Raw genomic sequence first — 23033 nt, 5'->3', positions numbered from 1 at the left:
ATTTTAACATAGACATATTAAAGAAGTTCTCTAATGCAGAAATGCATTCCAGCTCTGCCATTTTTAGCTTAAAATAGGACAAACCACAAAAACCTCACATCCCTGACTTACTTGGTACACAAGCCTTAGGAAGAAGAAGAGGTATACATTTCCTTTTGTGGTTTTTAATGAGCTGGCATTGACTTCACTGAAATAACAAGATGAATCATAACGGCTCCGGTATAAAAACACCATCATCTTATTAGCCACGTGTCGCTCTAATTACGGCCACAGATACTGCTGCGTGCAAAGTGTTGAGTCACCGTAGGCGCCTGGCTCAGCGTAGACTTGAACATTATTCGGTTCCTGAGTGGATGTGAAAGCTGCACACATACTTGAGACTGTGCAGAAAGTTAGATTGTTGTAAACCAGAGCACCACAGGTTGGTTTTCTGTACACTTCCAGTTCCAGTTCTTTCCAAATAATGTTAAATAATTTTCCCATCCTATGGGACCATGTTAACAGGTTTATTTTGATGTAGATGCCGGTAGTCATCTCTAGTGTCTATGGTTCTGCCCTTTTTTAGTTTCCTCCTTTAATAACTTTTAGGATCTCTTTCTCATTTCAGTTCCGCCACAGGCTTGATAGAAAATCGCCCCCAGTCTCCAGCTGCAGGCAGAGCACCCGTGTTCGTGAGCCCCACTCCCCCACCTCCTCCACCACCTCTTCCATCTGCCTTGTCAACTTCTTCACTGAGAGCCTCGATGACTTCAACTCCTCCCCCACCAGTCCCGCCCCCACCTCCTCCTCCAACCACTGCTCTGCAGGCTCCAGCAGTGCCTCCACCTCCAGCTCCCCTTCAGATCGCCCCTGGTGTCCTCCACCCTGCTCCTCCTCCAATCGCTCCTCCTCTAGTACAGCCCTCTCCCCCCGTAGCTAGAGCCGCCCCAGTAAGCGAGACTGTGCCAGGTCATCCCCTCCCGCAAGGGGAGGTGCAGGGGCTGCCCCCACCCCCGCCGCCGCCGCCTCTGCCTCCACCTGGCGTTCGGCCATCGTCACCTGTCACAGTTGCAGCTCTTGCTCATCCTCCTTCTGGGCTACATCCAACTCCATCTGCCGCCCCAGGTCCCCATGTCCCATTAATGCCTCCATCTCCTCCATCACAAGTCATAGCTGCTTCTGAGCCAAAGCGTCATCCCTCTACCCTGCCTGTCATCAGTGACGCAAGGAGCGTGCTGCTGGAAGCAATACGGAAAGGTAAAAGTCCTCAGAGCCACGACGAGCATTGTTATTGTGGCATTGGAAATCTCCCAAATACTCAGGACAATACTGTATTCCACATTGATAGTTGAGGTGATCATGTTTAGGAACAAATGGCGTTTAGGAAACACGGCTAGGTAGAATTTACGTCTCAAGTGACTTTTGGGAAAAATATGACACATCTAACTGTAAGGTCTCTTAAAATGAATGAGAAATTGAAAGCACTGGAGATGAGAGCGTAGCTCAGCTGTTGAAAGTGCTTGCCTAGCGTGCACAGAGGGCTTGATCCTAGTGCCATGTGAGACTTGAGCACAGTGGCGTATTACTTAGTACTTGTAATCCCAACCCTGGGGACGTAGAGGCAAGAAGGGCATCAGAAGTTATAGGTGGTTCGTGGCCCGGTTAGTCCCATGCCAGCCTGGGCTTCATGGGACTGTCTTAAAAAAGAAAGGGAATTTAAAGCTTTGGACTTCTATGATTCAGAAATGTAATAAAAATTTCTCTTATACCTATATTAATCCTCCATTTAAAATGTATTTTCAGTGTGGAAACTGTTTGGGGTATAATTGACATTTGTTTTGCCAGATGCCTCTAAAGGATTAAGGTTCTTCACTTAGAAACAAGAAAGACCATATTTATTCGTTTCTTAATTCAACATTTCCTAGGCAGGGGTCAAGAGCATAGAGAATAGTGATGCCTTTCCTTCAGGGGACAGTAGGACCACAGAAGACACATCCATCAGTGTTTCTTTGCCCAAAGAGGTGATAGAAGTGTGTCATGTGTTAACTGCTCAGGGGGAGGTCTAGTGCGTCGTGGAGGATAAGTGCGGGTACTCACGGGAGGGGCGGGGTCAGCAGCTGATTGGCGGTTGCCTTGCGTTGCTCTTTCAGGTATCCAGCTACGCAAAGTGGAAGAGCAGCGCGAGCAGGAAGCTAAGCACGAGCGCATCGAGAACGACGTGGCCACCATCCTGTCTCGCCGCATCGCGGTGGAATACAGCGATTCCGAAGATGACTCGGAGTTCGATGAAGTAGACTGGCTGGAGTAAGGAAGCTGCGTTGCCGTGCGTTGCAAGACTGGATGCACATGTCCTTCGTGGCGCTTGTTCTCTGACAATGTTTGGTCATTCTAGTGTTTTGCTTCCGACTCCTCATAATGAATAGCCCTCTTCCATAATTTTTGATTTCTATGGAAAGTATTAGCATATATTTCAAACTAAATATTTTACAGTGGCTTATCTTATCCCCCCCCCCGGAAAAATATAATTTGGTCCAATAAACCACTAAGTATTAAGCATGGACAGCCGTTACTAGTGTAGCAGATTCCGTTTTTGATATACATTAATTGTGCACTTTTGTGAATTTTTTTTTTCAAAGAAAGCAGCTGAGAATGAAATCTTGAAGGCAGCTCTGTCTGTTAACGAGCCTTACTCCATTTCTCGATGTTTTAGATGAAGAAACACTGCCTCAATTATATGAATACACTCAGAAAGAACATTTTAGCTCGTAGTGTTGAATTCTCTTAAAGGAATGGTTAATTTTTGTTCTCATCTTATTGTTTTAAATACTTGCCTTATTTGAGCGTTTAGCAGAGCCCCTTCCCCACTTATATATTGTGTGGTACAGTTTTGCTTGCCTATAGAAATTCACATTTTTCCATGTGAGATACTCAGAATAAGCATACGTGTAACTTACATAACGTGAGAATAACAATCTGATGTAATAAACGGTTCATTTTAAAGGTTCTCGGGTGTCACTCTTTGAATGAATCTGTTGGTAAGGCGGTGCCTGAAAAATGTCAGGGCCCAGCTTGTGCTGTCTACCTTCCTCTTAGGTTGTTTGTTTGTTTATTTGTTTTGGGGGGTGTTTTTTGTTTTTTTTGTTTGTTTGTTTGTTTTGCTTTTGGTTTTTGGTTTTTCGAGCCAGGGTTTCTCTGCGTAGCCTTGGCTATCCTGAACTCACTTTGTAGATCAGGCTAGCCTCCAACTCACAGCGATCCACCTGCCTCTGCCTCCCGAGTGCTGGGATTAAAGGCATGCGCCACCACGCCCGGCTTTCCTCTTAGTTTTTAAATTACAAGTGGTCTCCTGTGTAAGGGGACTTTTATGCCGCGGTTTTCTCAAGTTACACAATCTGTTTCTCAGCCATTTATGAACTTACCCCGCCAGCCTGCTGTCTGCCTTCCATGTGCCTGACTGTCAGTTTGTCACCGCTCCTGGCCACTTTGTGTGTTAGCATTTGCATCAGTTCAAGGTAACAGGGAGGTGCCATTAGTGTCAGACCACTAAGGAGCCTGCTGGGGCTAAGCTTGCCTGCTGTGTGCACTCCAGGTGAGCATTTGAGGTCAATCTGGGCTGCTCGGTAAGGTCTGAACAAAACACAACAGAAATTTAACTAAGGAGACTTAGGCAAGCGTTTCATCTGTTCGTTTTACTTTGTTTTTCATGTGACCGGGCTCCTCAGCCTCACCTGCATCCACATCTGGCAGGGTAGGTTCCAGCCCGCACCACCCTTGTGTTCCTCTGCCCTTGAGACTCTGAGACTTGCTTTGGCCTGTGGCTAAAGTGAAGTAGACCCATTCTGCACATAGGCCTCCTCCCCGATGCCCCCTTCCCCTCCCTCCCCTGTCTCCGGGCTCTTCTACAAACCCTAGCCCTCATAGACAACGGCGCCAGGAAGAGAGAGTTAAAGCAGACATGCCAGGCTCACTGCTTCCTGGCGTGTAGTAAATAGGCAAGCAAACCTGACCGCGGACGCAGGGGCTCATGAACGAAACCTGAATGCTTATTGTCTGTGTCTGAGGTCTGAGGTGCTTTATTTCATGGAGCATTATTGGCTGATTCGTAAAGTCACGTGCTAACATGATAATTTGGGAGGTATTTAAACAATCTTGTGATCTTTGTAAAGTAGAAATCATGAGCTAAGTTCAATACTTTGTGTTTCAAAAGTTCCTAATGGGCCAGGCGCGGTGGTGTGCTCGGGGAGGCAGAGGCAGGTGGACAGCCAAGGCTACAGAGAGAAACCCTGTCTCCAAACAAATTCCTAATGGTTTAAATAACAAAAAAATTGATTTACTCTTTTTGATAGCTTAGTTTAGAGCAGTGGCTCTCAACCTTCCTAACACTGCGACCTTTTAATACAGTTCCTCATGTGATCCTCAACCATAAAATTATGTTCATAGCTACTTCATAACAGTGTTTGCTACTTTTGTGAGTCATAATGTAAATAACTGACCTGCAGGAGGAAATCTGATATGCAACCCCTGTGAAAGGTCATTTGACTCCAAAGGGCATCTCGACCCACAAGTTGGGAACCACAGATTTAGAACAAGAGTTTAAATATCCACTCAAGGTTCCATTCCAGCCTCGGGAAAATACAGTGTCAAATTTAACTTAAAAATATGACAGCTTACAGTCTGTCTTAAGTGTGCTTATAATTAGGAAGTCGCAACATGCATTTGAAAAATCTTTGTTTATACTTGTGGGGGGGGCACACATGCCATTTTTACGTGTGGAGGCCAGAGGACAAATTCAGGTGTCACTCCTCGTCTTTCACCTTGTTTGGGGATGGGCTCTTGTTGCTTCCCGCTGCCTGCACTAGGCTTACTGGCCTGTAAGCTTCTCCTGTCTCCACCTCCCATCTGAATGTAGGATGCTAAGATTACTTCCTTGAGGCTTATACAGGCTTTTGGTACCCAAACTTGGGTCCTTAGACTCATACAGCAGGTGGCACTTTAACCACTAAGGCCTCTCTCCAGCCCCTAGTGTGTATTTTATAAACATTAACTATAACCAAATAACCAGAACATAATAGTGTGGGGTTTGAACAGTTAAGGGAAATAGAAAAGAAAGTTGGTGAAGATTTTCGAGCAATAAAGTAGCTATGTTTACACAATCAGTACAGCTCTGAGGTATATATTAGCATAGGTTATGGAGTCTCTTGTTTTTGTTTTTGAGAATATTTCTGGACGATTGAAGGGGGAGGGGGGTTCATGCTTCTGACATAAACTCAGGTGCCCGAGATTTGAACCCTTCCCCTTGGTGGAAGAGGCCCTCTGGGAACACAGAGGAAGGGGAAGCAGGCTGTCCAGATGAGACCTGACAGGCTGTGCTCATATGGTGGGGGAGGAGGACCCCTTCTCTCAGAGGTCTAGGGGAGGGGAATAGGGCAGAAGAGGGAGGGAGGGTGGGACCAGGAAGGTAGGAGCGAGGGGTTACAGTCAGGATGTAATGTGAATAAATTACAATAAAAAAATTTAAACACAACTGAAGAAGCCAGGCTTCCCACTGTAGAGTCAAAATAACCTTTTATTGTAGCATCTTTTTTTTTTTGGAACAATGTATCTGAGGTCAGCTTTATTCCCATAAGGAGAGTGAAATCTACTGGGTAACAAACCGCCTTCTTAGCATGAACTTTCTCCATATTCAGCAGGGCTGTCCACAACCCCAGAATCAGAAAGTGTATGCTGTGGGCACCCACTTCCTGCCACGTTACCAAATCCAGAGAACAGTTTTTTACTTACTTGTTTAGGCTTTGTTCTGTATTTTATTCCACCTGCTTGGAACCTTCCTCCTCTTGGGCATCTGTGACCTCTCCTTCCTCTTCCCACTAGTGGTGAGTCAGAGAAGCACCAGCTTGCAGCAGTGATGTTGGGATGAGATGCAGCCTTCGCCTATAGATAGAAGGAAAGGCTGTTCCTCTGTATCCACCCCCAAGTGAGGGACATCCGCTAGCTTCAGGCTTACAGGGCGTATGAAGCTGTCACTGAGGTCATCTAGTGTGAGCAGATGAGACGGACCCCAAAGACAGTGTTAATTTGGGTTGTGTTGTATAAATTGTGAAGTTATCTCCTCTGGTCTTATTTTTAGAAAAGCCCCACCCTTTCTTGCACATTTATCGTACATCATACTTTCAAGAAGTCTCTCTCTGGTCATCACAGCGAGAACTGTATTCCCCTTGGAGTGTCTTTCATGCTTTCATTGCAGGCTTCCCTCGGCAGATGCTCACCCTACGTTGCATTGCAGTTACGCCCTATTTGAGCTTGCCAAATAGATTACTCTCAAGCACTGATAAGCAACTCCCAAACTGTTACTATAAACAATTTCAGAAGTGCTCCTCTTTTTGTTCTGTCATCTATAACTCTTAAAATATTCCTTCCTGTTAAAATGTCTTTCTCTGCTAATCTCAATAACTGTTGATGGGAAACTAGTCCTCATGTGATCCATTAGGGGGTGCATGTACCTGTGTCTGTATGCGTGTATGTGTGTGTGTGTTCCAGTAAATGCAAAGTATTAAAAAGAAAGTGGCTTCTGACAATCATTAATATTTCTGAAGTCATATTTTTAGGGTAGAAAGCAAAATTGATTGTGTTTTAACGGGAATTCTGATGAGTTAGTTTCAAAGTTCAACTTTTAAGTTCACCCTCAGTAAACATGGCACTGCTGATTTTATTTTTTATTTTCAGTCTACTACATTTTTCTTTTTTAAGGTGTTTTTAAAAAATATTTATTTATTGTATATGAGTACTTTATCTGCAGAAGAGGGCATCTGATCACATTACAGATGGTTGTAAGCCACCATGTGGTTGCTGGGAATTGAACTCAGGACCTCTGGAAGAGCAGGCAGCGCTCTTAACCACTGAGCCATCTATCCAGCCCTCCCCCCTTTTTTTTAATGTATAGGGTTACATATGCATTTTTTAAAATGCCTGCAGTTTTGTATATGTGCCACTTGTATGCTTTCTGCCCATAGAAGCTAGAAGAGGTCATTGGGTCCCCTTGGAAGTAGAGTCACAGACAGTTGCTCTATGGAGGCTGGGAACTGAACCTGGGTCTTCTCCAAGAAGCTGCATGTGCCATCACTCCAACTAAAACTACCAAGCCATCTAACTCCCACTACATTTTTCTCTTGGTATCAGCTGTTTAAAAAAAAAAAATCTGCCCCAAAGTGAAGTATAAGATAAATTTTTTCAAGCTTCTAAATAGTTAAAGAAATTCCTTTTTGAATCCATTATCTCTATTAAATTCACTTAACAAGAACTGCGTATAAAGCCAGCAAAAAGATATTCATTGTGCAAATCAGGATTTAAAGATAGCTTTTCTGTGTTGAACTAATGAAATGTCAAATTAGGGAATTTCTAAGTTGGGCATAAATAATTTTAATTAATTAAAGGCAGCTGAAGCTGAGCAGAATGCATAGCCCCTTGTAATGCGTATAATGCATCCCCATTTATTCATCGCTGTATGAAGAGCATACTTATTTACGTTCTCCCTGACTGGACTGTGGAATGCAGCAGGAATCTCTGTTGCTTTTCAAGCCTGACAGCCAGCTCTGAGTGAAGAAAGAATGCAGCCTTGAATGAGCATTTGAGACACTTTTTTTTTTTTAAGGCTAGTTATCAATACCTTTTTCTCATTATTGTAAGGCCAGCTGCTCTTGCTTTTTTTCCCCCCTCCTTTAAGGGGAAAACACACACACACACAGAGCTGAGCATGTATTGAAGTCTTCTCAGGGTATGTATCCTCTCTTTTCTATAAACTTGGAATGACTGTGAATATGTTACTATGTGCACATTTGTATCCTTGTGGGATACTGTGTGTGTGTGTTATACTCAAAGACTTTTTGATGATTTTCTTGTTTATCCATCCTGCCTTTAGGCTAAGGTTTTTAATACTACTTCTTTGATATGGAACACAGATCCCTTCATGACTGATAAAATTCCCCATCTACCTCTCTGACCTGAAACAACAAAAGAGACACAAGAGTTATTTAATCTCCGTCTGTTTTCTATCTTAACATCTTCCACTATTCCTTAGTGTGTATCTTACTTGTAATCATGAAGGCCATGAAGTGTACTTCTAACTTTAATGAAAATCCATAGGAATAGAAGGGGCACATCTCCTATTAGAGATGGCTTGTTTTTATTTTTATATTTATTTTTTGTTATATTTCTATTTACTGAATGACTTCTTTATACGTACACCTTCAGGGTTGAAATGGTGCTGGGTATTGGGGCCCTGACAGTGAATAGACAGAGCCCTCTTTCTGAGTATACGGATAAATTAACAAAGCACAGTGAATGTTATGATAGGGAAGCTTACAGTACAGAGACTGTTACTTTAGTTACTTGTCAGACACCATGACAAAACACCATGACCAAGACAACTTACAGAATAGAGTTTCCTGGGGTCTCGAGTCTCAGAGGGTGACACCATGACCATCAGGCAGTGAGCATGGCAGCAGGAAGGCAGGCATGTTGCTGAAGCTGCAGCTGTAGCTACAGCTTACATCCTAATGTACTACTGGGACTGCTGTGGGCTTTTGGAACCTCAAGGCCCACCCCCAGAGGCACACCTCCTTCAGCAAGGCCACACCTCCTAATCCTTCCTAAACAGTTCCACCGCGCCAGGACTTGACTATTCAAACGTATTAAGTCCATGGGCACCGTTCTCGTTCAAACCACCACATTCCGCTCCCTGGCCCCTTAACAGGCTCTTGGCTATATAATGCAAAAATGTGTTCAGTCCAACTTCAAAGTCCTCACAGCCTTTCGCAATGTCAATATAGTTTAAAAATCCAAAGTCTCTTCTGAGACTCCAGGCAGTCTCTTAATTGTACCCTGTAAAAATCAAAAGGCAGATCACATCCTTCAACACACAATGGCACAGAATTTACATTACTGTCCCCAAAGGCAGGAAATGGTGCATAGTGAGGAGTTCCTGGCCTGAAGACAGACCGGAAGCCATCAGGGCAGCTCTGTGTGTGACGTCAGAGGGTGTAGGTGGTGGCACTCTTCCAGGTTTCCTGACTGACTACAGCACACTTGTCTCTCTCGGGCCACTTCCACTCTGTACCTCTTGGCACGTAACGCTCGGCTGTGACATCGCCAATGTCTTGGGGTCTCCCATACAACCCAGGGTCACTCTCACAGCTTTACGCAGTGGCCCCCTCAGGGACTCCCCTGCCACATGGCCTGGCTTCAGAAGTTTTCCTTAGTGGAGGGGGATTTCCACGACCCCTTTACGCCTTTTTTTTTCCTTCGTGAGTCTATAGTCAGAACCATGTAGCTGATGCTGCCAAGTTCGGCTGCTGGCTTTGGGGTAGGAACTGCCCCCCTCCTCGCGTACATTTGCGTAAACTTTGATTTGCTGTTTCTGGCCTTTGTTGCATAAGCTTTCGGTTTTTGCAAGTTAGAGACTTAAGCTGGATGGGATCTTGCACTGAGGGCACCACGCCCTTTACTCCATTTCTCCTCTTCCCTTTCAGCACAAGCGTTGGCTCAGCAGTAAAGCTCCTGGTGTCCGTTTCCTCTTAAAGGCATCCATTTTGGATGTCTTTGGGCCTTGCGTGGTCTTTTTCACCTGCCTAAGAGTCATCACTAATAGCCAAGGGACAGAATCAAAACTAAGCTTTCTTGAGATCTTCTCTGCCAACAAAATCAGTTCAAAACGCTTCAGAGAAGCCTCGTGTAGATTTTTGAATAAAGGCTAAAAGCAAAATCTCGCGAGAATGGTCTCTAACCCAGTAACTACTGCTCCCCTCTGAAATCTCTTGAGCTGCGCCTCCGCAGACCACATTGCTCTCCGCACCACCGTCTTCCAGGTTCCCACTAGGATGGCCCTTTCAACCCCGCTTGCAGCATCCAACAGCGTTCCTAGAACAAAGCCCCAAAGTCTTTCATGTTCCTTCAAAAACAACAAAACAAACAAACGAAAAAAAAAAATGGCCAGGCCTCTTACAGCAATAGCCTGACCCCTGGTCCTAACTTCTGTTTCAGTTACTTTTTTATTGCCGGAACAAAAACATCATGCGGAAGGCAACTGTCTTAGGCCTTCTGCTGCGACGAATAAACTAGACTGGGTTTTGGAGAGGAAAGAGTCGAGGTGGCTTCTAGGGTCTAGACTATAAGGGAATGCGGAGGGAGAAGCAGGTTTGGAGAGACGTGTGATGCTGTTGGGAGACTCAGGTAGATGAGGGTGTGGTTGGAAGGACGGATTCATTAAGGATGGGGTGAGCAGGTAAGAGCTTTGTAGGAAAATAGCAACAGGAAATTGTGAGCAAGCACTTGTTGAGGCTGGTGCTCGCGAGTGTACATTGTCTCCAGTATGCAGGCTCTGTGGGAGGTGGCTTGCTTGTTTTCCAGCAGCCTGGCTTAATTTCACGATAGAATTTGCACATTTTCGCTCTCACAGTTCACTGCGGTGCTGCTGGTTTTGGTCTCCTCTTCTCAGGAGGTGGTTCACGGGCCCTTCCGAATTGTCACATCATGCAAGCGAACCCTCCTTTCATCCTAAGACTCGGTTCCGCCGCCCCCAGGTTCCGGCCCCCCCTTCCCCCCACCCCCCCTACCCCCCTTCTCCCCCACCCCCCCACCCCCGCCCCAGGTTCGGCTTCCCTGACTCCTTTCAGGTGTGTGGTGCAGAGCCTGTTCTCCTGTCTCACCTGCAGGGTTTTTCTTATTCTCAGATTAACAACCATAGCTGCGCTTTCCATGGACATCTTTCCAGCCTATACGTCTTCCTTCTGAGAGTCCTGTCAGAGACAGGCCTGCTACGACGACAGTGTAGGTCAGAGTAAAGGACCAAGGAGCCGAGTATGGTGGCGCACGCCTTTAATCCCAGCACTCGGGAGGCAGAGGCTCGAACTCTGTGAGTTCGAGGCCAGCCTGGACTACAAAATGAGTCCAGGACAGCCAAAGCTACACAGAGAAACCCTGTCTCGAAAAACAAAAAACAAAACAACACAAAAAAGAAGCCAAGGGAAGCCTTGTGGAATTTGACTTTCGCCCTATTTCATGTCTGAGTTATCTTGTCTGCCCAGTTTACTGTGTCAGCAGGAATCCATTTTCTCGTGAAGACGTGATCCTTGGCTCAGATAATAATGACCTGTGGTCCTTTTAGCGCATATTGAGATGACACCAAAGTTTTAATGACTGGGTTGCTTGATTTTTTTTCCCTTCACCACACTTCTTTGGCAATAAACCTTTCACCCTTAGCAAGGCTTTTCAGAAATGTCAGGTGTAGTCGAAGCAGAGGAATGCGGGTAATTCTATGTAAACTGCTCAGCATTACTAAAAAAATAGCTCACAGTGAGGGGCCGACTGAGCAGACGGCAAGCTTTCATTCTAATGTTCAAAACTGGGCTCCTCCCCACTCTGGTTAGTACCTTAGTCTTTTTATTGTGAGAAATGCATCTAGGAAAGTGCATAACATTATCAGGTTCCTAATCAAATCTGTAAAGTCACAAAGTAGAATACTGTCCTTACCCCAGAGGCCTTTCACGATGTCTCCTAACCGCCATCTTTTCCCAAACTCCGACCTCAGGTTATTGGATTACAATCTAGATAAAGGTAAAAATTGCAAACAGCAACCTTTGAAAAGCAACATAGGACAATCATCCCAACCCCAGCCCAAAAAAATCATAAACAGAATACACAACAGAGGTGAACTTCATTAATTGGTAACTTTTCCCTAGCAGGAAAATGTAATCACGAAAATACTATTGTCTGATGTTGCCTAAATTTGGGGATATGCATAAATAGATGGACTTTGCATTTTGTCATACAGGGATGCTGTGTGTGTCTAACGCCTTTTTTGTTTTGTTTTTGTTTCTTGGGATAGGGTTTCTCTGTGTATATCTCTGACTGTCCTGGACTCACTATGTAGACCAGGATGGCCTCGAACACACCAGGATTTACCTGCCTCTGTCTACTTCACAAAGCTTTAAAATGTCAGACACAGCTGGGCATGGTGGCACACGCCTTTAATCCCAGCACTTGGGAGGCAGAGGCAGCCAAATCCCAGTGAGTTCAAGGCCAGCCTGGTCTACATAGTCCAGGACAGCCAAGGATACACAAAGAGAAACCCTATCTCGGGGGTGGGGGTGGGGGAAGAAAAGCTTAGTGAGATTTAACCATGTGTCATGTGTCTGTGTTTGGCTTTATGGTATAGTTCGTGACATAAATGTCATAGTTTATCCACTCCAGTGTTGGTTACCTTGTGTTGGGAACTACATGGAAGTGGATCAGAGTCACAGGACATACCAGACGCTGTCCCAAAACACTTCTACCAGCACATAGAACAGCAGGTCTGTTTCTTCACACAATGCTCACCCTAGGGAGTTTACACTGTTCATGTTAGTCATTTGCATGGATGTGTGGCAGTGTGCCTTGTAGTTCTAATTAATTTTCCTTTCCCTAATTTCTAATAAGACTCAGCATGTTTTTATGTGGCTGTCAGCCAAACCATCTTCCTTTTGTGATATATCTCCTTTTTGATGGTGCCTGTTGGGGAAAAGTTACACATTTGAATGAGGTTTATCATTCTCTCTCTCTCTCTCTCTCTCTCTCTCTCTCTCTCTCTCTCTCTCTCTCTCTCTCGTGTCTGTGTGTGTGTGTGTGTGTGTGTGTGTGTGTTCTGTTTTAAGATTTTTTTTTCCTTATGCTAAGGTTAGAATGATTTTCCTATGTTCACTTCTAGAAACTGTTTTCATCTTTTACTCTACAGTGTAATCTGTCGGGGCTGATTACTGTGTAGACTGTAGTGCTGAAAGCATAGACATACAAATACCTGCGTATTTATAGCCCACATCCTCTTAGTAGCATCAGCTTTTGTTACAGACTTAAATACGTATTGATAACCAGAAGGCAGGCCGGGCTCCCTTGTTTTCCTGTGAGGCGGCACTCACTAATCTTACTAATCTTCATCCTTTGCTTTTCTGTATAAATTTAGAATCGGGTGCGCAGATAGCAGACAAGACATTCAGAAGGTGTACCCAGGGCATTGCCGAGCCTTTGTTTCTGCCGCTGTCTCGTGCCTTCTGTGTTCCTGGCCTGTGGTGTCTCCCAAGTGGCTCAGCTGTCTCTGGGAGCTGGGCATGATGGCCCACGCACACCTGCAATCCTCAGCATGCAGAGGCTGAGCTGGGGACTGCCCGGAGTCTGTGTCAGGAGGAAAGCAGCCACATTGCCCTGGAAGGCTGCCCTTTCCTTCAGTCCCTGCCTGTTGAGTTTTCATCCTGGCATGGAGCTGAATTTTTGTCAGATTTTTTTTTCCTATATCAATCCAGCGATGTGGCTTTCTCTTTATTTTAGTAATATCAGATGTGCCTGTCCAGAAGTGCATATAAGAGATTACAATAGTTTTCCCTTTCAAAAAATTTTTTTTCAGTTTTTTTGTTGTTGCTGTTTTACATTGGCCTCTTAAATCCGTTCTTGCCTCTATTTTCTCAATTTGTATAAGATTGGCATTGTATTTTTTTTTTGTAGTATTTGAACCTATTTGGGTTAATAGATCCACCCATCCACCATAGAACTTTTTTTTCTTCACAAAGCCAAAAAAAGATTTGATTTTATTAATAGACAATAGCTTGTTTATTTCAGTTCTGTCCATTTAACCATTAAACTGTTGAACTAATTGGCATAAATCAACCATAGTATGTACTTACTATCCCTTGAATGGCGGAATCTGTTTGATACTATGGTTTCATTTTATTTATGGTACTTGGAGTCCAAAGGGGCGCCTTGAACCTGTGCTGTAGTGTCTTTAATCACTTTGGAAGATTCTCTGCCTGGTTTTCTTTCTTTCTTTCCGCCTAGAATTCTAGGTAGCTTCACATTAGAGGTTCCCACTGTGTCTGTTTCTTACTTATCTTCCTGTAGCTTTCATACATTAATTTCATACATATTCTTCTCCCCTCCCTCAGAATTCAGTGAGTTTTTGTTGAGCCTACCATTGTGTTTATCAATTGTAGAAAGAATGAATATATATATATATATATATATATATATATATATATATATATAAAGATCCCAGTTTCCTGTCAACATTTTATTTACTTACTTACTTTACATCCCAATCGCAGCTTCCCCTCCTCTCCCCTCCCCTCTCTGCCATCCACCCCTCCTCCCTTTCTTGTCAAATACCAACCCACCTTGGCATATCAAGTTTCAGTAGGACTAGGGCATCTTCTGTTGTGGCTAAAGAAGGCAGCCCAGTTAGGGGGAAAGGGACCCAAAGGCAGGCAACAGAGTCAGAGACAGCCTCTGCCCCGCTGTTAGGAGTCCACATGAAGACTGAGCTGCACAACTGCTACATATGTGCAGAGAGCCTAGGTCAGCCCCATGCATCCTCTCTGGTTGGGGGTTCGGTCTCTGTGACCCCATATAGGACCAGGTCAGTTGATTCTGTAGGTTTTCATGTGATATCCTTGACCTCTCTGGCTCCTTCAATCTTTACTCCTCCTTTTCCACAGGATTCCCCAAGCTCCGCCTAATGTTTGACTGTGGGTCTCTGCATCTGGTTCCATCAGTTGCTAGATGAAGCCTCTCAGAGGGCAGTTATGCTAGGCACCTGTCTGCAATATAGCAGAGTATCATTAATAATGCCATGGGGGGGGGGCGGCTCATGCTCATGGCATGGATCTCAAGCTGGGCCAGCCGTTGGTTGGCCATTCCCTCAAATTCTGCTCCATCTTTTATCCCTGCACAACTTGTAGGCAGGAAAAATTGTGGGTCAAAAATTTTGTTGTTGAGTTGGTGTCCCAGTCCCTTCACTTGAGGCCTTATCTGGTTATGGAAAATAGGGAGCTGGGGAGATGGCTCAGCGGTTAAGAGACTTGTCTACTCTTCCAGAGGTCCTGAGTTCAATTCCCAGCAACCACATGGTGGTTCGTAACCATCTATAATGAGATCTGGTGCCCTCTTCTGGCCTGCAGGGGTACGTGCAAGCAAAACATTGTATACATAATAAATAAATAAATCTTTTTCTAAAAAAAAAAAGAGAAAGAAAATGTTGTACATTTGCACATCGGAATATTACTCAGCTATTAAAAACAATGACATCATGAAATTTGCAGGCAAATGGATGTAACTAGAAAAGATCATCCTGAGCAAGGTAGCCCAGACTCCAAAAGACAAACATGGTATGTGCTCACCTATAAACAGATATTGGTCATAAGTTATAAGATAACCATGCTACCATCCAAGAAGCTGAGTAACAAGGAGTGGCCAAGTGGGGGATGCTTGAATCGCACTGAGAAGGTGAAATAGAACAGATATCAGGGGTAAATGGAGGGAGGGGACTTGGTGGAGGAGGGTTGGAGAAGGGAGCAGGAGGAGTCAAAGTGAGGAGGACAGAGGGAGGGAGTACTGGGTGAGAGAACTGGAAAGTGGGGGGGTCAGTCTCTGTGCTGAGAGGGAAACCCCCAGGAATCTGTGAGGGTCACCCTCGCTAAGACTCCTAGCAGTGGGGGAAATGGAACCTGAAAAGGCCACCTCCTGTAGCCAGAAAAGACTTCCAGTGCAGGGACTGGGACACCAGCCCAGCCACAAGTTCTTTGGCCCACAGTTTGTCCTGCCTACAAGATGCGCAGGGATAAAGATGGAACAAAAATAGAGGGAGTGGCCCACCAGTGACTGGTCCTGTCGGCATTTTCAATGCTGATTTTTATTTTGTTGAGCATAGTAAAACGAGCCTTTACAGTCTGTGCCTGATGATTTCCCTACCAGGGGCCCATACTCAGGAAGGCTGACTTGCCATCTTTAAAGCCTGTCTTCTGTGGCTTTACCATGGCTCAGTCCTTTGGAATCTTGGCCTAAAATAAGGAAGTTGACTTGGCGTCTCCCTCAGGCTAGACCCTGGCCTCATAGCACCAAGAGGCTCCCAGAAGTACCTGCTTCTTCTCATAGCAGTTTCCTCAGGAGCCATTAGAGCCACTTTTCTTTTGGTGACTTTAAACATTGAGTCAAACCTTGACCTGACAATTCTTCATTATCCTATCTCGTGGGTGACTTCAAGCATAGGCTTCTGATATTGCGTCTGCCTTTTCTAGTTGTCCTATAGCAAGAGGTTAGCACTCCCTACCTCACTATTACCAGAAGACATTGGCCAGCTCAGTTATCAACAACTTCAAAATTAACATAAGGCCCATTTTTGTTACTTATAAAAGAAAAAAATGAATAGCCTTTTTTTTTCCATCTTGAATGTAATCCAAAATGCAGTTTTCACATTTTTAACCAAGGTTTCTAAACTTACAATTAAAGTGTTTGTTGCATGCAGCTGCATTTTAAGACATGTCAAAACAGCAGCATCAAACAAGAGACTGTGAATAATCTAGGCTATTTTTAACTAGCAAAGCATAGATATAGAGGCTTACGTGAGAAGTGGCAATGGCGTGTCCAGGAGTATTTTGAGGGCAGAGGAAATTGAAATGACTGACCTTAAGCTTCTTTCAGATGGCTAATTTATTGTTCAGGTTTTAGAGGGCAGCGTTTAGAGTTGTACCGCTTCATAAAACAAATTCCTGAAGGCACCTGTACGTTTGACATACTTTTTTGAAGTTCAATGCTTGTTTTAACTTTGAGAAACAACAGTCTTTGTTGACCACAAATGCTCTTGTCACACGTGTCTTTGATAAAAGTTCTGCGAAAGGGTACACCATGTCTTCCTTATGTTTCTCCTCCTACTTCTTGGCCCAGGGCATATTTACTAAAATATTAGTTGTCTACGGTCTTTACAAAACCATTCTGGATTTGGCTCCCTTTCAGATTCCGAAGAGTTGAAATCATACCTGCTACAAAGAGGTGTTGACTACCGTCACTGCCGTCATCGCCCATCTATTATTTTGGCAGCAGACACTCTCCTGAGCAGCTTCCATGATTTCTGTCAGTTGACGTTGCTGAAAATAGAACTAGATAAGACATGCATCATCCTCATCTCATGGATGAAGGAGCTCAGGCCCAGAGCTGCAACCTGGCCTGCGTGCATGTCATGTAAGGTCCAGGTTTGAACTCTGCTCCATCCAACTCCACAACTTGCCTGAAACTGGATTACTGGTAGCTACTATATGCTATTTGCCCTTAAAGAAATAAAGTGGACATCATTTGCATTTGAAATAACACTGGTGTATCACTGTCAGAATGTATTATAATTACTTAACATTATTATCCTCTCTCTGATGGACTCTAAGAAGCTTATTCTGCATGTGTGTGAGTGTACATGTACACGTGTGTGTATGTGTGTGTGTGTGCGCGCGCGCACGCGCTCGTGTGCGTGTGCGTGCAGGCATCTGCCATTGGTGCCACTGTGCATGTGTGGAAGCCAGGGGACAGCTTCTGGTGTTGGGCCTCATCTTTTACTTTAAGACAGGGTCTCCTGTTCTGCGGCTGAGGTGAACCAGGCTCTCTGGCCCACAAGCTTCTGAAGACTCCCCTGTCTCCACCTCCTTTCCTTCTTGTGAGAGCTCTCGGATCACAGGTGCACCCCGCTGCATCCACTCTTCCCGTTCACACAGCAGGCATGTCACCGGCTGCACCACCTCCGCAGGCCGGAACCTTACAAACTGCATCTGTTACTAACTTCTGTCTCCTTGGCCTTCCGTCTAGGTTGAAGTTCATAGGAAATTGTCAGTGTGGCTGCTAAAATAACTTTTTTAATGCATGAATTAGTGTCATTATTATCAGAATTAGTTACTGCAAGATGCTAAAAATATAGAAGCAGAAATAGATGTGGCTTTTTTTTTTACAGTGCACGAAGCTAACAGGAACATGTTGACAGTCCTTGTACTTGAATGTTGCTTTCTTGTTCATTCTTTTCCATCATCCAGTTAGTATTTACGAATACACCAGACAAAGGACTGCCTGCAAGTAGAAAGGACGACAGAAGAGCTGGGATAGTTTACATTTGCTCATGAAGTGTGTGTGGCAACCCCTTTTTTGGAGGGTTATTATAGGACACTTGCAGACACTGAACAAAATACCTTCTTTGCATCCTATTCCTGCTGACCTCTTAGTACAGTTTATCCCTCAGTACAGAGACCAGCCTCTATGTAGGCTTAGTTTGCTCTCACTGTCAGTTCATGGAGTGAGGAGGAACAGCCTCTACGTAGCCCAGTGCGTATCAGGTCTGGCTGGCCATCAGTCCCTTTTGGAAACTTTGTAACCATTATCACCTCATCATTTTTTTTTCTTCTTTCACCTGGGATCCCAGTTGTCTGTATGCTCCAAAAGTTGACATTGTGGTAGGCCTTAGCTACTGTGGGCCACCTGTCTGTTTCAGTTTAGGATAGTTTCTGTTACTCTGTCTCTCAAGTTCACTGCAGATTTTTTGTTTGGTTGGGTTTTGGCCATGGCAAGTCTGTGTTCAAAAGTCCATCAGCTCTGTTACTAGACGTTCTCCTGGCAGAGTTTTTATTTCATCCGTACTCTTTCTGCTGGAATTCCGTCTCTGTTCATTCACGCCACCTGTCTTTTCCACTAGATGCTTTAAATGGTTGTTCTTTTTAAAATTTCTTTTATGATAGTTCCAACAAATACAGGCATTGCCTGATGATAATCTTTACAAGTCTGTTGACCGTGAAATTATATCTCTTTGGTTACCATTTTCCCATATGTTTGCTGGCCACTCAAGTTTCTCTGTGTATTTGTCTGCTGGCATCCTTTGCTGCTGTCTTACAGAGCGTTTCTTGTTCTTACTGATATATATTGTGCAATGACACGAACTGTGAATGTAGTCCCCTAATCGGTAGCTTGCCTCTTCACTTCCAGTGTGATGAGTTCTACCATTAAATTCTAATAGTCGGATTTACTGTTATTGCCCTTTATGGCCCCTGCTTGACATCTCTTCCACCCTGAGGTCATAAAGATGCTTTCATGCAATTTCTCTGAGAAGCTTCGCATATCAACTCTGTTAAGTCTTTAGCCATCTAGAGTTTAGTTCTGCTCAGGGTATAAAACAGGTCATCTAAGTAGCTCTCTTTATGGATCAAAAGATATCTGCACTGAATTATAATGCTTATCATTACGGGTCACAGTGTCACATGTCACAGATAGATAGATAGAGAGATAGGCAGGCAGACAGACAGATGCAATAAAATGTTTACATTCACGCATAATATTGTGGCTTGGCATTTCAAATCTTGGATTTTAAAGGGATCATTGTGCTTTTGAAAAATGTAAAGTTTCATGTGAAGTCAGTGTGCACTGGTTGCTTCTATAGCAGCAGGATATTGTCCTCTTTGTTATTTTACCCTATGGTATGGTAAAACATACGAAAGTCCAGCAAAAGTACTCTAAGGAAGGGATTCATGGTATTCATTAGGCTGATCCTAAAATTCGTACAGAGAAACAAAGAATTAAGAATGGTCAAGATTGGATGGGTATAACCAGGCTTTTTGGTTACTTTATTGGGTTCCTATGTCTACAACTTATCTTCACCCCAATCCCTTCCAAGCCTCCAACACTAGGTAGGTGAGAAAGGATGTTAGAGGTGAAAGGGGTGTAGACCTCTATAGACTACTTCCTGCTGATTAGGGATGTTGAGTTCCTTGGGGCAAGTCCAACCTTCATCATCAGAATACCAGCAACCAGCAAGAGCGAAAGCAACAGGGAAGCCACAAGCCCTCATGGGGCTCTCACATGCCCTCGTAAGAGTCCCCAGAATTCCAAAAATAAACTATCCGCAGCTGGCAAAAAAATCACGCCCCTCCTGGAGCTATTGTGGATGGTCTGAATCAGCCCCATTTCCCACACCTGAGGTTAAACAAAAACATAGTCATATAACATAACTGGGATTTTAAGGAAACCAAGATTCTCACTACATATGGGTGGAATTGTTGGCAGGGGGCTAGGGGGAGGTAAAGGTGCCTGCTACCAAGCCAGAAACCTAAGTTTAATCCCCAGGCCCCACATGAGAGAGTCAAGTCCTCACACAGTAAGTAGATAGATAGATAGATAGATAGATACATACATACATACATACATACATACACACACACACACACACACACACACACACACACACACACACAGAGAGAGAGAGAGAGAGAGAGAGAGAGAGAGAGAGAGAGAGAGAAACAGACAGACAGATGCAATAAAATGTTTACATTCAAGCATAATATTGTGGCTTGGCATTTCAAATCTTGGATTTTAAAGGAATCTTTGTGTTTTTTTAAACAGAAGATGCATTTATTATTTATACAGTATTTTGCACACATGTATGCCTGCTGGCCACAAGAAGGGACCAGATCTTACTATGGATGGTTATGAGCCACCATGTGTGGTTGCTGGGAGTTGAACTAGGGACCTTTGGAAGATCAGGCAGTTCTCTTATCCTCTGAGCCATCTCTCCAGTCCCAGAATCTTTGTGTTTTTGAAAAAAAAATGTAATGTTTCATGTGATGTTGGAACTGTCAGCAAAGCCTCAAATGCAAAAGGAAGGGCAAGATGCAAGTGGCCACACCTTAGCACCGGAGAACCTTTGAAGGAAAAAGGAAAGGAGCCCCGCCAGCCAGGGGCACGCCACCAGAAAGGCCAGGGGGAGGAAAAAAAAGAGAAACAGCTGTAAGGGGAAAGCAGGCACAGAAGAGAGCCCTTCCCATGCTCCTCAGGGAGCCTGGTCTCATTTTGGAAGGGACCCACTTTATTCCTGTACCCTCTATTATTTAAGCAATGACAAGATCTCCAATGAGCTCCTGTTGCTTAGCCGTCCATCTGTTCCTAGCTGCTGCTTTCCTGTGCTGTCCGCCCACATCACTTTACATGCCCAAACTGTCTTGGTTATGATTGGCAGCCTGTGTGATACCACTCGCCAGTCAAGCATTACCAAACTCACTGACAGAGTCCTCCATGGTGCCAGGTCTTGACCACTGTTTGTTCTGGTCACTTGTCACTGATGTTTTCACAGTGGGGAACTTGAGGAAAGCAGATCAACATCTTCAGCCAAAGCAGAGACTTTGCTAATTTCCTGCTCTAAGCAGCAGGTACCCAAAGCATCACTCTTCTGTCACAGCCTGCTGATGTGCACAGCCCACTAATATGTCCGCTCACCCATGTGAGAACTGGAGCTCAGGAAACCAGCACAAACATCTGACCCTATGGCGATGCCTTTGCTGTAAATAACCCTTTGCCTCCTACGTGTTTTGGGACTTCTTTCAGCTCTGTGGAGTTCAGCCCGCTGTACAATCGAATCTTACACCCAGTTTAGACAGATGAATCTAACCATGGCCATCCTGCTGGCCTGTACTGCGTTCTACTCTGTACTGTGTTCAGCCGCTAGGATTGGCATTTCTCTTTTGGCTCTCAGCCCCAATGTATCACACGTTACTCACATTCTGAACACTGGGGGTGTCTCAGCAGGAGGCCTTTACTCTCAGAAGCAAAGTTTAGTATCTAAATCCAGATCAGAAAGGGGCACTATTCCACTCCGGATGCACAGCCATATAAAATCTTCCTTCCTCTTAGTGAGTGCTAGAAGACAAACCAATATCAGAACTGAAATTTGTCCTGTATGTATGGTGTGCACGCGTGCATGAGTATTTGTGCATGTGTGGTGTGCTTGTGTGTGTGTGTGTCCACATCCTGTGTGTATGTGGTATGCATGTATGCATGCATATGCATGGAGTGTGTGTGTGTGTGCATATCCATGTATATGTGATGTGCATGTCTATATGCATATGTATGGTGTGTGTGTATGTGTGTGTGTGTGTGTGTGTGTGTGTGAAGACATATTTGTTGAAAGATGACATCATAGGGAGACAGATTAATATGGATAGCTGTCATTTTTTAGGGCGCAGTGGCTGGCTCACTCTCAGGACTCTTTTCCTGACCCCACCCATCTCTTTGCACGCTGCCTAAGTCACTGTCCATGGTGCTGGGAGAACTTGCTCTGTGGCATCCCTGTACCCTCCCACTTCCAGGGGCTCTGAGCAGAGACTAGTTTCTCACATCTCATCAGCAAAACTGGCCATGTCTCCAGTGGCTTTATTGTATACCACTGGTGAGCTAATAAGCTAGTCACTGAAGAGCTTGTCTTTAGCAGTGTATTCTGTACATATTCTGTATACAGGACCTTTAAGACATGTTCAAGGCTGGGAAGGTTTGCACAAAAAGAGTGACTAGTTGTTTTGAGAAGGTCTGTCCCTCAGGTTTCTTGGCTATCTTTGGACTCACAAGAGATAGCTTTACAGCTCAGGAGTCTTATCTGTACTGTGTGTTTAGTATTGAGAGCCTATAAATGGTTTCTGGGCAACCAAAACTCTAAAGGGGCATGGGTTCATCCCTGTCTGCCATGGCCCAGCTGAGCTAGTCCTGCCCTTTGTGTGTTCGGCTTCTGAGGAGCCCTGGGCTTTCCTTTGAAAAGCTCATAGTATTCTAGATGTGGCCTCTCAGGGTACTTGGCAGTTCACTGGTTCTTCTAGAGCCAGTGGGAAAGCACAGAAGAGTTGGAGATCACATGACACAAGGTATGGAGCCATCCCAGGCTGGCACAAAGTTAATACGTCCATGAGTCTCTTGGGAAGTTGATTTAGAGAAAATGCACACATGAAGTGTTAAATTTGTTTCTTGTATTTTAGCATGAACTCCCTTTCAGACACCTGTGTCTCTAATTTACCAATATAGTTTATTGGGGCTTGATTCAGACCCTTTATTTCCAGGAAAGAATTACTGTCTTTCAAAGAAAATGTGCAGTTTTCTGAATTCTTTCAGAATACTGTATTTTTAATACCTAAAAACAGAACTATTAAAATGAGTTCTTTAAAGATCACAGAGTGGGGCTGGAGAGATGGCTCAGTGGTTAAGAGCACTCTCTGCCCTTCCAGAGGTCCTGAGTTCAATTCCCGACAACCACATGGTGGCTCACAGCCATCTATAATGTGATCTAGTGCCCTCTTCTGGTGTGCAGATGGTACATGCAGGCAGAGCAGTGTATACATTAAAAAAAAAAAAAGATTACAGGAGTGACAACTACCCCATAATACTGTGTGACTTTAGCCTAAAAGGCTAAGTACTAAAATGCAACG

General features: G+C 44.4%; 1 protein-coding gene across 3 annotated transcripts in view; it reads left to right on the top strand.

Moving 5' to 3' along the window:
• WASF1 (WASP family member 1) overlaps positions 1-2983 on the top strand; it is a 52389-nt gene extending 49406 nt beyond the window's left edge. For all 3 annotated transcript variants that reach the window (XM_084775106.1, XM_084775107.1, XM_084775105.1), the window contains exons 8-9: positions 608-1236; positions 2130-2983. In XM_084775106.1, coding sequence (XP_084631232.1) covers positions 608-1236; positions 2130-2287 — 787 coding nt within the window. In that variant the 3' untranslated portion in view covers positions 2288-2983. The remainder of the gene's footprint in view (positions 1-607; positions 1237-2129) is intronic.
• The last annotated feature ends 20050 nt before the right edge of the window (positions 2984-23033 follow it).

The sequence above is a fragment of the Acomys minous genome (genome assembly GCF_964271855.1).
Source record: "Acomys minous genome assembly, chromosome: 3".
Classification (NCBI taxonomy): Eukaryota; Metazoa; Chordata; class Mammalia; order Rodentia; family Muridae; genus Acomys; species Acomys minous.
The sequence above is the reverse complement of the archived record's forward strand: the minus strand, read 5'-3'. Positions and strand labels throughout refer to the sequence as shown.